The sequence below is a fragment of the Chiroxiphia lanceolata genome, chromosome 8 (genome assembly GCF_009829145.1).
Source record: "Chiroxiphia lanceolata isolate bChiLan1 chromosome 8, bChiLan1.pri, whole genome shotgun sequence".
Taxonomy (NCBI): domain Eukaryota; kingdom Metazoa; phylum Chordata; class Aves; order Passeriformes; family Pipridae; genus Chiroxiphia; species Chiroxiphia lanceolata.
In genome coordinates, this window is record NC_045644.1 from 8,830,963 (window position 1) to 8,847,290 (window position 16,328).

The following is a 16,328-nucleotide window of genomic DNA, read 5'->3' on the forward strand; positions in this document are numbered from 1 at the left end:
AAGAGCCAGCAATGTGATACCTATACCATCAGCATTCCTTTTCTTATCCCTGGAGACTCTCTCTACTCCCTAAAAACATTAATAATGAAGTCTTTGACTGGCTATATGCATTGTAGAAAATAAGTGTTTAACCACTGCGTAAGCAGCTGCAGGATGACAGTGGAGTATGCCTTTGGGAAATCGAAAGGTAGATGGCAGGTACAAGGCTCGAGGCAATTGAATAGTACCTGTCTGGAATAATAACTGTGTGCTGTGTTCTGCACAAAGTCTGTGAAAACAAGAATGGGGCTTCACTGAGACCTGGGAGACAGGTGTGGGAATACTTTTAGGATGGAGGATTTGAGTGACTCACAAGGTGCTCGCTCCCAAATGACAATTGTTAGGTTTTTATATATTTTGCAAGAAAGGATGGATGGTTTTGATGTGTTGTGGGGAATATGGGGGCAGCGTGGTGTGATTTGGCACACCATGACTTTGTGGAATTCCATAGAATAATGCATCTCAGTCAGTTTGGTGTATGTGTTTTGGTGGGATTTCTCTGTAATCAGGCAGAGATGATCTGTTGCACGTGCCATGTTTTATGAGTTTTAAACTTGGGTCTTTTTTATGTTATGATACACAATAAATTGGCATATTTGGACACTGTTAGTCTCATTGTGTGCACATGAGCTCTGCTGTGCATGCTTTACGCACATTTCTTCAAGCTTTCAGCTTAAATTGTAGCACATCCTCACCAGTTCTTTCTCTGCTCTGTAACAGTGATGCCTTCTTCTCCTGTTGGTTCTTTTTTCAATTTCTCTTTTACTTTGTCTTGCTCTATTAAAAGCATTTGCAAAATCCCTACACTCTCAGGTTTTCCTGACAGTGGCAACAAAGGGAAAGTGCAAGCATAAATCCTTTTAGTCATGAAATGTAAGCAGCTGTTGATTAGTTTCCAAAACAGCAAAAATGTAAAAACCATTTGGAAGGTGGTTCCTTAGAAGTTTTTCTTTGAGTCTTAGGAGATTTTGGTCTTGATAAATCTTTTCCAGCTTTCTTTCAATATTTTTGCAAGCTGGATTTGCTACTATGCTAAATTTCATTAGCATGGAGAGACTGTATGAGGCAAAAGACCCTGAGTCCAGGTAACTAATCAATCACGGGATTCAGGAAAGATTATAAAGAGGCTGATCTAGTGTTTGAAATTTTACAGGCAGCTTTTAACAGTGCGTAACACTCCCAGTTTGTGTAGTGAACTAGCACCAGTTTTGGGGTTTTTTTTACAAGTAGAGAGAGGATAGGGTTGCCATAATCTGTGGTGTCTGACTTCCCGCTATTCATGTGGTTGAAAGGGCACAGCTCCTATTCAGGAGGGACAGAGGGGGTGATCTTGACTTGAATGTCTCTCACGAGGTTACTTTGTGTAACTAATGTGTGCTTTTTAGATTCAGATTGAGGATGCAGACGTGCTCCAAGTTTTCTATGCAGTTAATTCAATGAATTTAAAGAGGTTGGAGAGGTAACAATGTTTCTTCCTACTAATTTGCACTTTCAAGGTACTGTCTCCTTGTACTTTATGTGTAACTACAGTACTTTTAAACCACATTGATTAAGGTTCTACTGTTAAGTAAAGCCTTTTAAGATTTTCAGTGATATCAAAAAGCCTTTATGGGGCCTTACTAAAGGAGAAAAAAAGCCACAATGAGCTTTTAACTGAAGAGAAAATGTCTTGCTAAGATTTGTCAAGATAACAAACTTGCACCGGTTTTGTGATTTAATTCCTTGCATGATCAAAATGCAGTGCTTACTTTGTAATGAGACTGTACAATGCTTATTTTTCAATACTCTCTCTTTTCTGTTAGCAACTCAGTGTTAATCCAGGGTGGTGAAGAACAGACCAGGCAACAGGACAGTTTTGAGGTGCTCAGAAATGGGGAAATCTTCAATAGACTCCAGCAGAAACTGCGCACAATGGATATGAGGGAAGTAGTGTGGCTGGGAAAGACAGCGGCTGTGTAGGACATTGTGGCTTACCATGCTTCTCCTCTTGAACATGCTGTAACTTGGGAGAAGCAGAAGAACTTGGAAAATGTATTTTCTGACTTCCAGCCAAGCTGGTAGTGTCTGTTGCTATGAAAAGAAGCAGTCTTTGTATAACTTGAAATGAAATACTATTTATCTGTGAAATAAAGGGCTTCTAGCTGTCTGAGAGGCTTCTTGGAAGGGACATATGGTCTCATTCCTTTCAGGGACCACTAATAAGCTCTCTGGGTGCACAGTATACATGGGGTCTATACACTTATGATCCACGCTGGAGTCCTGTCCGGATGATCACTGTTCATGTGGCTCCTGAATAAATTATTTGTTCTGTAGTTGCCAAGACTTTATGTTTTGTGTGATTCAGGGATGTCCTGCTTTCAGCACCTCTCCAAACTCATTTCAGGGGGTCTTAAGCAATGTACTGCCTGTGCTGGGACAGAAGCAGGCCATGCATCTTTTATTCTTGCTAAAATGTGAGATAAGGGCTCTAGCATGGATTCAGGTAGTGTGAAGACAACTAGGACTATCGAGAAAATATACAATATAGTGACTCTTAGAGTACACGAACACAAAGAGGCAGCAATTGGTAGTGTGCCAAGTGCTAAAGAAGGAGGGGACAGCCAGGCCACTGTGACTCCAATATAGGTCACTTGCATAAACAGAATGGCAATGTGGGACAAGATGCAAAGCTGTGTGAGAAGGGAACTGGAAGAATTCCAAACTAATTTTGTTCACAGGTGTGAGTGGGATAAATATTATTGTGATGTAACTTGGTCAACAAAAATCGCTCTTGATCCCAAAAGGAATAACAGGAGGTAAATCAGCCGTTATTTTAATACAAGAAATTGTGTTGGGCATTTTTTTAAAATGAAAAATGCATCTGTTTATATACTGATATATCACTTTGAAAGGCCTCAAGTGTTTTCAGGACTTTGTGCCACTGCTCTTCAGATTAGAGACTCTATTTTCAGCACACCAGTTGCTGACAGTACATTGTGCCAGGACATTGTCAGCATTCAGTAAAAGGAGTAATAATAAGTTAAGCAAAACTGCATATCTCTGTGGAGAGATGAATAGGAGGCTCTGTAAGCATACCTGGAAGGTTTAGCCAGAAATTATTTTGATGGAATTGTTTGTAATTTATAGAAAAGAAAAGTGCTTAGCAATATCCCAGGACTGCTGCAGGCATGGGAAGTGGTGCAGATGTATGAATGACTGAGTAGACTTTTAATCAGATTGAGATAACTCTTAGCTGTGTCCCAGGGTTATGGAGCCCTGCAGCTGGAAGTATTATGATTAGGTGAGATATAAATCTCAAATCCTGACCATTTGTAGCTGGTAGAATTTAATAGCTTCTTTTGCTCAGAGAAGACTTCACAACCTTGATAGCTTGCTTGAATCGTAATATCAGATATAATAATTCCTTATTGTTATTTGGTGAAGGAATTTTTACATTCTGATCTGTGCCAGCCTACTCATTGGGAACACTGCTAAACAGCTGCTTTGTTCATTCTATGCAATAGTAAATGGTTCCTTTTTGAAGTTTTTCCTGTAGTAGATAGAAGTTTGGATTTGTGCCCATCATGTTTAGAACTATTTGAGATAACAGGCTCTGCCTGTCTCACAATGCATCCTCCTACAGCTGGAGATGGAGTGACAGGTTGATGAAACAGAAAGATATGAGAAATGAGTGTGCCCTGCTCTGCTGCCTGTAATACACAAAGGGAAACTGAGCTGGCACCAAGGGAAAAAAGTAATGACTCATCTGGGACAATGGTGCTGCACCTCTTCTAGATGTACCAAAGGTCCAGGAAGCTCCAAACCCATCTCTGGCCTGTATCTCTGATGGTACCTTTTATTATGAGGCTGTTCCTAAATATGCAGTAGTCCTCCGTGAGGTCACTTGTATATGAGGATGAGGAGAAACTATGATAAATTGCTGCTGCTGTGTATACTTTTCTCTTCATCCTGGGCTTATGACAACAAAGCTGAAATACTAAATGATCAGGCTCTAATATTCACATGGACATGATTCGTTTCTGTGAGTTCATTCTTCTATTTAGAGAAAGATATTGCTGCCCTCCCTTACGCACTGACACAGTTGCCAAAATAACCACTCTTACTAACTGGCGGCTTTAAAAGCCAGCCTGCAGCTGACTTTGAAACAGAAGGTCAGCAAAAGGAGCAGCAGACTTCAATTCAGAGCTTTAATGGGAGCCATTGACCACAGCAAAAGGCCCTGACTGGAGTGTCTAGAGTGTTCTTTGCACAGGCCAAAAAGTCACTTTTATACTCTTTGAACCTTTTGTATAAACCTATATATTTTTCACTCTGTGGATTTCAAGATGAATGTGCAGCCGTGTGCTAGATGTGGCTATGGGGTTTACCCTGCTGAGAAGATTAACTGTATAGATCAGGTCAGTTCTCTTTCTTTATCATTTTGGAGTATAATAAATGTACAGATTGGCACTTTAAACACAGTGCAAATCTCTTGGTTCCAAAAATTCTTTACTCACAACTGATTTCAGAACTGAAATGAGTTAATTATACATATATATTTGAAGAAAAATGCTTCAAATTCGTTAAATGAATGGTAAGGATCAAACCTGAGATTTAAAACTTAACAGAATAATAATGAAATACAAATCATGTCTGTTTGGTTTCTGTTTTGTGGTATTTCTAGACATGGCATAAAGCCTGTTTTCACTGCGAAGTATGCAAGATGATGTTAACAGTAAACAACTTTGTTAGCCATGAGAAAAAACCTTACTGTCAAGCGTAAGTCTGTTTCCTTCTCTTTCCCTTCTCTTTCTCTCTTTTTTTTTTTTTTTTTTTTTTTAAGTTTTAATTTCCCTAATCATTTTAATGTAATAGAACATCACCGTTTGGACTCAGCCTGGTTCCATGTGTGATGTGAAATTAGGTATTGTTACTGCCTTGGTGCATATCTTTGGTTTTTCATGAATCACAAATGATGGGAAACACTTGTTACTGTACATAAAGCTTCCTCATTTGTTCAGTGTGTTAAAAGATGGCAAATTAAGTCCCATTTTGGTATTATGGGAAGAAAATAAACCAAACCATAAAATTCAGTGCTTTCCAAATCAGTGGTTAAGAGTTAACAAGGTTGAGCTAATCATAAAGAAAATATATAAAATGCAGATTTTTGCATTGGTTTGTTCTAGGAAGTTTTTATTTTATAATGATCAATTCCTGTCAAATTTCTCAGCAGAAAAAGGAGAGATGACAGTTGTTTTTTATTCTATTATTCTCTTTTGTTATTAGAAACACAGCATTGATATGACGATCATTAAAATTAATTTTGCTCTAGGCACCTACTCCATGCAATAATAACTTGAATGTAATCTGAGATCTCTGTGTAAGTGGGAGAAAAGTTATGTATAGAGGGGTGGAGGTTGGTATTGTGTTCTTGAGTGCTCAGAGAGAACCTTTCTCGTGGGCTGCCTGGTACATTCCTAATATCCTTTTACACTTCCCATTTTTTTCAGGCATAATCCAAAAAACAATGCATTCACAAGTGTATTTGACACACCAGTAAATATGAATGCGAAAAAACTGTCAGAAATTGTAAGTGAGGTAAGAATCTCGATGGTCAAATGTGTTAGTCTTTGTTCTATATTTTGATGATGTGTCTTGCTTTATAAATATAAATACGTGCTTTTACTTACCCCCTGCGTTCTTTTTGAGCAGTAAGATTTCAGCTATGTTTGAATCATAATTTTTTAAATGTGATTACTCACGAGAAAGAAAGGTTAGATCTGAATTTGCTTCTGTTTTCAGAAGGAAAAATGGATAGGAGCTTCTCACCTGCCATATCTGAGAACCTATATGGAATCACTGCTCACATAAACTGCCCAGAGCTTTGTAAACTTAGCAACTAAGGGGGGCTACACAGGCTTCAGTAACAGGAACGACCTATTTGCTTTGTGATCTCTTCAGAAACTGATGTGAAACAATAAATGAATTATACCCAGGTGGCACGCAGGCGAAAGTTCTCACAAATACTTTGGGAAGTATTTCTGGCAAACCTGAGGCGCGTAAACACGAAGTCCAGGGATCTTTGCGCGGTTTTGCTGGAGGTGTAGGGATGGAAGCGCTTCCCGCGCCCTTTCAGCCACATCCACCCTCCCAGGGCTGCTGTGCCCCGACCGACCGCGAGAGGCGCTCACGGCCCGCCGGCTTCCCAAACGCCATCCCTGGATCTGCGCTGTTTCCCTACAAACACATCGGTTTCAAACTTGCATTTCTAAGGATTTAATGAAATTAAAATTACAGGAACGGCCAAAATCCGATAGATATCTCACTTCTCCACGTGATAGTATTTTCTTGGAGATCACGTCTTTTTATATTGTCAAAACAATGTGTTTTAATGTGATTAACCATCATTGTTGTATTTCTTATATTATAGCATATTGAATTTGTTCTGATGTTCTGTGTCAGCTATGCAAAGTTGATGCACATTAATAGCCTTCATCAGACGTTGTGTCTTTTATCATTTTGTACAGCAATTCTTGTGCATCAGTTGTTGCAATATCATGGGCCATAACTACTCCAGCAGTGACTATCACACTTTAAACTGTATGTGACGGATCTGGTCAGGAATGAGTCTGGGATTACTGCAGGTTCTATTTCTGGTTTTAGGCAGTGATATGAGACTGATACTTCCAGTGCATGTGAATATACCAGGCAGACAAATGATAGCTCAAAGATCACTTTCCCTTGTTCTATACACCTAAAACACCTTCTGTCCTTTTCAATCACATAATGAGGTTCTGTTCCAGAGAGAAAATTGCTAAGAGTAAAGAAGCTGATTCTGCAGAACCTACTTAAAGGGAGTGCTTCTGTAGAGATTTTGTGAGGAGGAGAAGTTTTTCATACTAATGTATAAAATAATGATAACTTGGGAAAAGGTTTCACTTACTGCTGTAGTTTGTTGGTTTTTATATGTAAGGTTATTTTTGATGCAAAAAATAGAAGGTGTTTCTTCAATCCTAACATGATGTTCTCACTTAAGTCTTATGCTGAGATGTCAACTCGAATGCAGAGATAAAAATTAAACTCATTCCCTCAACACAGAATTTCTGTGTGAGCAGATGAATCATTTAGCTCTCTGCACCTCTGTGCTAAATTTATAAATGGGAATAATGGTACATATAGTCAGTAATATTTCTGTCCACTCAGTTTAAGTTTTGTAGTCTTTGAGTTTTTACATCTGAAGAGTGAGTTATTACCAGAGCTGTGATTTCAGTTGGATTTCTATATGCTATCATGCTAAAAGTAGCAGTAGGAAAATAATGACCCAGGACTAAATATAGTAGCCATTTACATATACAGAGCCAGGATACTTAGTGGACACCGTGCTGGGAAAAAGGAGAATAGAATATTGCTCATCTGGTAAAAGTTCTTTCATCTAATGCTACACTGACATGTCCTGCTTAAAATCTCTTAATTATTCTCATATTTTATCTCATCCAAAAGTATCATCTAATTATCAAATTATTCTTTCAGACTGTCATGCCATATTTCAGGTGTAATACACTGCTCCTTTAGAGGAGCTCTCCAATATTAGCAGAAATCTTAGGTAGAAGCTGTGTGTGAACTAGAAAGCAGAATTTTGACCTTAGGGCTAAATGCAATCTTCACCCGGTTTATCTCCCTTCATGTTCTTCTCTGAAGGGGAGGAGTGTTGTTATCTACTAATAAGCTACTAAAACAAGTAATCATCTTTTTTTTTTTCAGATAAAATATCGAGAAGAGAGTGAACAATTCAAATCAGTCTTTCAGTGGGATGTAAGGTCCAGAGAAATTGAAGGTGTCTATAAAGCCCAACAACTGGCTACCCAAGTAAGAAATATCCCTCAAGTCTCCAAGCTACTAGCCTGCAGGAGACCAAGGATTGGCACTGGCAGTCCTCACTGTTAGGGGGTTTAGTCACAGGATTTAAGTGCTAAAAAAAAGCCATTGCTTCTCATTTGGCTAAACGTTTTAAAGTAACACAGCTCAACTATAGCTTAGGACGCAAGAATCAGAAGAGGAGGGAGTGTATCTGTACAGTTAACTGTTTGGACTGCTGCATGTACAGCCATGCTCTATGTATCTTCTCTCTACTGGCACTGGAGCTTCACAGCAAGTGATCTGATTCCCAGGGATCGTTATTTGAGTCTCACTCCAGGATCCTAGATCCTGTCATCTTGATGTCAGTTCTATTATATAAGTTCTGCCTTGGCATTTTCTGAAGGTGTTTGGAATGTAGGCCTTGTGCTGTACATCCGCAGATTTCACTTCCACAGCACTATGTGTGTTTCTTTTTTTTCCTGTCAGATCAGCTGTTTGAGTATTAAAACAAGGGTGAAGATTGGTAGTTATTTAATTTTTGTTTTGTAGAATGCTTACTATGCTGCCTATGAGGGAGGAAAATCATGGTACTCAGGAACTATCCCAGATCCTGAAATGGTCAAGATAACGCAGGCACAGAAAACTCTGAGTGATGTAAGTGGACTGATGCTTGGAATAGCTTTATTTTCATGATCTACCATATTCTGAAGACTTACAAATGCATCAAAGTCAGTGTTTTGTAAGATTCACCTCCAGCCTTTGCATGAAATACATCTTTGGTAAGATGTTACCGTAGGAAAGACTGACATGTTTACTTCTGTCAATAACAATACTTAATCATGGAAGTGATTAAAGTCACATAACAGTTCTATTGCCCATTCTAGATATCATACATTTATATATTTTTGTAATTGAGAAGCGCTTCAACTATGACCAAACTGAGGTGACCTGATCTAGCAAGTGATGCTGTCTCAGTAGAGCAGAACTCATGATGGAAAACATCCTATTTCCATTGACTGTATTTCCATGACCGATGAAAATCACTTCTGAATTATGACTGATTGTCTGTGTCCATACAATGGGTTAGTGACCCAGTCAACATAGCAAATTAACAGTGGATAATTGATATGAATGGGAACTGTTTTCTGTTCTATGTAGGAAATAGTTTTACCTAATAAACTTATAAGGTGTAAGTTCTTTAATTTGTTTATTTTCAAGTAAAGTGATACATACCTTTAGGAAGCAGGCATTAAAAGAGGAATCACATTAAACTATGGTGGGTTCTTCTGTAATGAGAAAACAAATTCATTTTCTAGTTTCAGTATACAGAAGAATACGAGCCAAGGAGAGGCAAAGGCAGCTTTCCTGCTATGATCACTCCAGGTTATCAGGTTGCTAAGAGAGCCACCCAGCTAAGCAGCGATGTAAGTCACAGGGGTTTTTAATTAAGTCTTAGACTTCTGAAGCTGGACAATCCTGGATTCAGGCCATTCACTTTAGACATTAGATTCTATGATGAATAGCTGTTGTCTTGTTAACTCTACATAATGAGAAAATTTTAACATGATGCAGAAAACAACCTTGACAAATTACTTGGCCTGGGAAGACAGTTATATGGAAAAAATGACAATATAGGTATTTCCTGAAAAATGTAGTGACTTTTGCTGTAGTTTATCACAATCTGAAAAAGATTTTGACTCGCTCTAAAATGTTAATTTAATTAATTACCTTTGTTTTCACGTTATGGTTTTATTCATCTCATTATTTACATTTGAAATTTTTCACTTGCTTTATTATTTGAAGTTAAATAACTGTAATATTAAAATTATTTTATATGAAAGCTACTTAAATATATGTGCAGAAAATTGCTTAGTTATAAAAGTAACTTTTCAACTGAAAAAAATCAAGTAAAAATAAATCTTACAGAAGTAATTTTAAAGTATTGGTAAAGTATTGCATTGTTTTCTGTAAACACTGTCTGCATTGTCATTGCACTGTAATCTTGGGCCATTATTGACTATTCTCATGACATTTTGATCAATGTATGGCTCACATCAATCTCATATAATTTGAAAATTTGATTATTTGGGTCTATTTCTGTCTACTTCTGGGATTAACTGTAAGGAAATTGGGCCTTAAATATAGTGATAGCTTGACTGTACAGTGGGGAGTACCATGACAGCTGTTGCTCATTTTCTCTAGAAGCTTTCTGATAGGAAATATATATTTGCTGCTTATTGTTTGTAATATGGATTTGTGTGTTTTTCTCTTCAGGTAGAATACAAGCGTGGACACGAAGAGAGAGTTTCAAAGTTCACCTCCGTTGTAGACACTCCAGATATACTTCATGCCAAGGCTGGATCACAGCTTTCAAGTGATGTAAGTGAAGCAAAACAGATTGACCTCTTTCTGACTCTCCAATTGATTCTTGGGATATTTATAGATGACTTAAAAATATGAACATAAAGAAAAATAAAAAAATAATATTTTAAAGGCAGGCTCATTTTGCAGTAAAGTATTTAATACTTCCAGTTACAAAGACCATATTCAGTTTTAGGCCATTTTAGGGATTAGCTGGCTGTCAGAACTGAAGGTAGAGAACTAGTTTGTGCTATACCCAACAATTAGGTGCCATGCAAGGTAAAGAAAGAAGATGCCTGACTCTAATATAAATAGAGCAGGCATCTTGCAGACACCTTCAGTATTTTTTTTAAACAACTGTCCTTCAGAAGATACGTGATCATGTAGTTAAAGACTACCTTGCAAAGATTCAGACTTCATGGTTCATCCTCCTTTTGGTGGATGACAGCCATGGAGCGCCTGACTTTGCAACTTTGAAAATTGACTAAGTGTGCAATCAAGATACATTTGATCTAATTTCTCCTGAACTATCTTGAATTTTTACAGTTGAAATACACAGAAGACTTTGAAGAACGGAAAGGAAAAGGCAGCTTTCCTGCTATGATCACTCCAGCTTATCAAATAGCCAAGAGAGCAAATGAACTAGCTAGTGATGTAAGTGTCCAAAGCAAAGTCTCTTTTGGGGAAGAAAACAACAAATTGTCATACAAATTTTGGATTAAAACATTTACTGGCAGCAATTCCACAAGCATTGTGGAGTTATGTTATCAGTGCACTTCACACACAGATTTTTCCAGTGGCTGTCTCTTCTTGCAGGGACAAAGGTGAGTTTTATGCACAAAAAGAAAAAAGAGGCATTTGTGAATCAACACTCTGGATTTTTGTGGGCAAAAATGTCCCCTTTACCCAGCCTCACGTTGCATACAGCTGAGAAGAACAACAATAACGAGTCAGCTGGAGCTCTTTTGATTTCCTTCTCCCCAACTCAGTATGAGTTATGAAGTCTGAAGTGCAGCTCTTTTACACAGTCACAATATTTCTGGGTGACCTTTTATCGGGGGAGGGCTGTGTTTGCAGAGCTCTGCTTTGCATGTATTTCTATGCTCTGAGTGGATCCTTACTGTTCATTTTCCTATTCCTGCCTTTGTGCTGTTGCAGGATGAGGCTTGAATATGAACTTAAGAAACTGCCTTTACACCAACACATGACATAGGTACACACACAAACACATGGCACGGGTATAGATTTATAAACTATAGCTTTCTACTCCACTCATTTTACTCTCCTTACTTTTTCATGGCTTTTTTTTAAGCTCTTTGGTATACTGATCTTTATTGGCTTAATTTTCCTTTCCAAACATAACAAAACCACAACACCACTGTACTCTCAAATAAGCATTGTAAAAGGACGTCAGTATTGCTTCAAAATATACGGTTAATTGTGCTTTGTTATTGGAAACTGAAAGAAAGGCTCTTTTTGTTGGAGAAGATAATATATTGTGCTAACCCAATGGAAGTGAATTTAAAACATTATTAAGAGTCATTGAGGAAAATAAGAGAAGATCTGTAATTCTGAAGGCAAAAGCAACTGACTCTTAAAAAATTTGCCTTTGATCTGTGGAAAACCGTTCATTTTTGTCAGCAAACACACAGTGATTAAAGGGCAGCATCAAGTACAGGCATTATTTTCACTTCAGCAAAGGTAGTGCAAATCTTGGTCTAAACTTGAAGGATGCTTAAAATTCCCTTGATTACTGTGGAGATCAGCATCTTTCAGAAACAAATGCATTTATTGATAGTGTTCAGATGACTCCCCAGTAAAAAAGTGCTCTGTGGTAACCATGAAACTACGTTACAATCAGTTCTATTTTTTTAAACTGCTGGAGCATCAGGGATTAACCACTGACAAGCAGGTGGTGCTGAACACACTGAACTAATGGTCTGGGTTGAAATGGCAAGTCCTGTGTTCCTAGTGCATTATTAAAAAGGACATCACTAGTTTTGTTTTTATACCTTCAAGTGGCATATTTGACTTGTGTAGATTGGTGGCAATGAGAATTTTGACAATCCTTTATTGGCAACATGCGCATGTCGTTGATTGTTATTTATCATGCAGCATCTGTGTACCAGACTAAACTCACGCAGATTATTCATTTCCTTTTTTCCTGTTAGGTAAAGTATCATCAAAGATACGAAAAAGAGATCAAGGGAAAAGCCAGTCATACAGCTGGAACAGATGTTACTTCTGCAAGAGAAAATGTAGATCAGTATGGCCAGGTATGCAACATCCAAGAGATAACCCTGCTGATGTTGATCATTACTACAGCTGATTGCTCCAGAATTTAGAAACTACAGTGAGACCTATTGTCACGTTGTTTTCCTGTCTGAGAAAACAAAGTCTCAAAGGAAAGGGTGGTGTGTGACAGCACCATGCTCCTAACGTGTAATATGTTTGGCATTGGCTCTTAAAAGGTGAAACCACAAGGTACATGCACTGTCTCTGCCTGACCCTTGTGGTAGAGTCATTCCAAGAGGTGGGCTTTATCTTGGCAAATTTTATCTGTGTGTATGTATGCACTATACCTTTCTATTTTAGTGTTGATATATATCACACTGAAGTGTGTTTACTTGTGGAAATGCTCCCACTCCATGAGTAAGAAAATGTAAATTCAGTCAGGAGAAAAGTCAAAGGGTTATGAAATAGTGGGAAGTTGGTAGATAGCTAAGCAACTTATCCCTGCTGGTATTTTTACAAATCTTAGGAGCTTTGCAGCTCTAAATACGTGTGAGCAGCACTAAATCTCTTAGATTTTAGCTCTTCTACAGAAGGGATATTATGAGCATGACAAGCTGTAGTTCTGTATTTGTGGAACCAAATAGCCTTTAGTTCTGTTTTGGTCTGTGGCATTTGTTTTGCTTTTGTTTAATTTTTAAGGAAATATAGTTGGTTTTGTGGTCTCCCAAAATGCATGCAAAGTTCTATTCCAATTAAGCTAGGGAAATAGCACAGCTAAACAGAACTGAATACAGCAAAAGGGAACTTGAAAGAAATTGAATAGTGTTCTTGTATAAAGAAAACTATGTGGTTAATCTTAGGGTTTTTTGTCCTAGCTCCTCAGTAGATCCATATACTTTGGAGAAATGAAGGAACAGGGATTGTATTACCCTAAAATATTTGGGATTTTACATTTCTTCCCTTCTGTCCCAATCTACATCTAGTAATCTGTGAAAAGAAAACCATCCTTGAAGAATATGAGTTTAGAATTGTAGCGATAAAGCCTTCAATTAGTTTCTGTCTTTTGAACTACTACAAGTTTGAATAAGAATAAACAAATAAAATGAATTTGAGAAGGCACTAATTACATTTTCAAGCATTAGAATGCTTCTGTCTTTAGAATTGATTTAAGTTTTTTTCTTTGAAAGTGTCTTTGAAACTTCAGTCACAGACTTCAAATTCAATTTGAGTTTTAATCTTCATAGATTGGATACTGATATTATTAGTCAAATAACATAGAATCACTGAAATTAATGGATCTTTCTGAGTAAATTGTGACTTATGATGGGCAAAGGGATTAGATTTCTAACTGTCGAGATCATTAGGCACGTATATATATAACATGAGACAATTTAAGTAACCTTACTGTAAAATTCCTGTGTGCTAAGCACCAGTTTTGTTTGTGCTTAAAAATCTTAGAAGTGGCTAGAATAATTTTCTTAACATTGGAAATACTGTTTTGTAATATGAACAATATTAGAAATTATGTAAAAATTTATTTGAGAAAGAAGAAAAAGACTGATTAGTCTGAAGAATTCAAACTCATGAATGGTATTTTTAGAAACTGACTCAGCTGATTATTCAGGGATATTTTGTATTTTCTATGCCTGTTTATAGAATAATTTAGGCGAGATAGCTATGATTACATTATATTATTCACAAACTTATGGTATGACCTGTCTTACCATGTGATTGATGGTGCACAGAATGACCTGCAATGGATTGTTTTGCACTGAGAATTCACAAAATGGATATCCCAAATATTTATAGTCTTTCCTATCTCTGCTCTCTCTGACATTCTTGACACGCCACATGTTATATTTTCACTTAAACTGCCTCTTTACTATAAAAGACTTACAAAATATTGCAGAGAAGACATATTACAGCGTATCTTACTTGTTTGTGTATTTACCATATTCTCCCCAGATCTTGCCATGGAAAGCTTTGGAGTGGCCATTGGGCACTACCATTTGGAAAAAAGCTCGAGTATTTTGTTACTAAATTATCAAAAGGGTTTTCAAACTGTCAAACATTTACACAAAAATTTACCTATAGATAGATTTAAGAGCATTAATTTCACAACAATTTTTTTTTTAAATCAAGCAAATGGCATTAAAATTCCCTAAGGAGTTTACCATTTTAATATCTAGGTATTTATGCTTCATTAATCAATCCCTCTTCAAAATATGTCACTGCATCAGAGAAGTTTTATTTTGGGTCAGTTATGATGTGAAAAATGGCCATGGAATGATCATGTGACCTCTGTAACACCACAGAGGAAGGCTGACCCTACGTTAAACTTGCTAAATATAAGCAAATCTCCTGTCTGCCCAAACCATTAGGTATTTTTATAATATTTGAGGGAAACATGTTGACACAGAGAGGGGCAAGTAGATACCATCTCTGTAAGAAATGAGGTGAGATTAGAAGATGTATATCATTGTATACTTGAATGCTGTCTTGACCACAGCTATTATCTACCTAAAGTTCTCTTGCAATGAAGCATAACTAATTTTACAAGTGTAGTTATTTAAACAGATAATTTTATTCTTACATTTAGGAATTTTATTATATTCTTCATTTAAAAAGAAATAATTGAAGCAATGAACCTTCCTACTAACAAGGTCTACGGGGCTTTGTAGTATCACCCATGGCCCTACCTGCTCATGTATGATGAGTAAACAGTGTGAATTTTCTTCAGGGATATGTGGATGAATTTGAAGAACGCAGAGGGAAAGGAAGCTTTCCTGCTATGATCACTCCAGCTTATCAAAATGCCAAGAAAGCAAATGAATTGGCAAGTGATGTAAGTATGAAACCTGAATCAATACAATTCATAAACAATTAAAACCAGCAGTTTGTCAGAGCAGTGCCTGGGAGGGGAATGCTAAAATTACACTTGAGAAGTAAACAAAAATGACATTTCACTGCATTGCTGGGAACTGAATGGCTCAGGGGATTAATAATATCCATTAATAGAAGGGGGCACAGCTCCAACTTGCATGAGGGAGGAGATGGATATAGCAACTAATGGGGATCCCTACTGTTAGGTTCACCCTCCTGGCAAATCTGCACCTGTATTATTAATGAAACCTTCAACTGCCTTAATCATCCTGTGGACTGCTGTGGTATTCCCAGTAGTGAATAAATGGAGGATGAATGAACTGTACTGGTTTTGATATTTTGATGTATCATGCCTCTAGCACAAAGCAAGTCATAGGGAGGAAAAGAAACCATAGAGTATGACACTGTCACTTCACTAAAGTGAGCTTATTTCTAGGCTGGGGATTTTTAGTTTTGAGTGGTAAACTAAAGACTTGGCAAAAAGGTGGTGATGTGTGATTCTTGCATACAGCCCATCCATTAAAGAGCCTCAGTCCTGTTTGAGGAGACTGTTTCTGGCAGTGGCAAAAAATGGATCAGTCTGTAGGTCACTACCTTCTGACTGCTCTGAAGGGTTCCTGTGAATGACAACCTTTGTAGTGTGGACACCTGTCCCCCATAGGGTTGTCTGAGCTGATGAGCTCAGTCTGTTTTCTGGGGAGCTAACAGATGGTTGAGTCTTTCAGCTTGCATGAGCCTGGACCAGACGTGAGCAGTGAACTAGAGTGAAAGGATCAGTCATGTTCTGTTACCTGAGCTTATGACTGAGAGAATATAAAAAACCTCAAACCCTCTGTGACAATCCCTATTTTGTTTAAACATGGAATATTTAACCTTTCCAGATAAAGATGGCGGTTTCATAGGTTTTCAAAATGCTAATGATCAGTAGTTTCCTTATTAGTTTGTAATACTTGGAGTGAGGAGGAGGATTGGTT

At 37.5% G+C, this 16,328-nt stretch overlaps 1 protein-coding gene across 1 annotated transcript in view; it reads left to right on the top strand.

Annotated features, from left to right (window-relative positions):
* The first annotated feature begins 4,199 nt into the window (after nt 1-4,199).
* The window catches only part of NRAP (nebulin related anchoring protein), a 50,477-nt gene continuing 38,348 nt past the window's right edge, over nt 4,200-16,328 (top strand). Inside the window, exons 1-10 of the mRNA XM_032694569.1 lie at nt 4,200-4,436; nt 4,703-4,797; nt 5,529-5,616; nt 7,780-7,884; nt 8,425-8,529; nt 9,192-9,299; nt 10,150-10,254; nt 10,783-10,890; nt 12,408-12,512; nt 15,212-15,316. Coding sequence (XP_032550460.1) covers nt 4,365-4,436; nt 4,703-4,797; nt 5,529-5,616; nt 7,780-7,884; nt 8,425-8,529; nt 9,192-9,299; nt 10,150-10,254; nt 10,783-10,890; nt 12,408-12,512; nt 15,212-15,316 — 996 coding nt within the window. The 5' untranslated portion in view covers nt 4,200-4,364. The remainder of the gene's footprint in view (nt 4,437-4,702; nt 4,798-5,528; nt 5,617-7,779; nt 7,885-8,424; nt 8,530-9,191; nt 9,300-10,149; nt 10,255-10,782; nt 10,891-12,407; nt 12,513-15,211; nt 15,317-16,328) is intronic.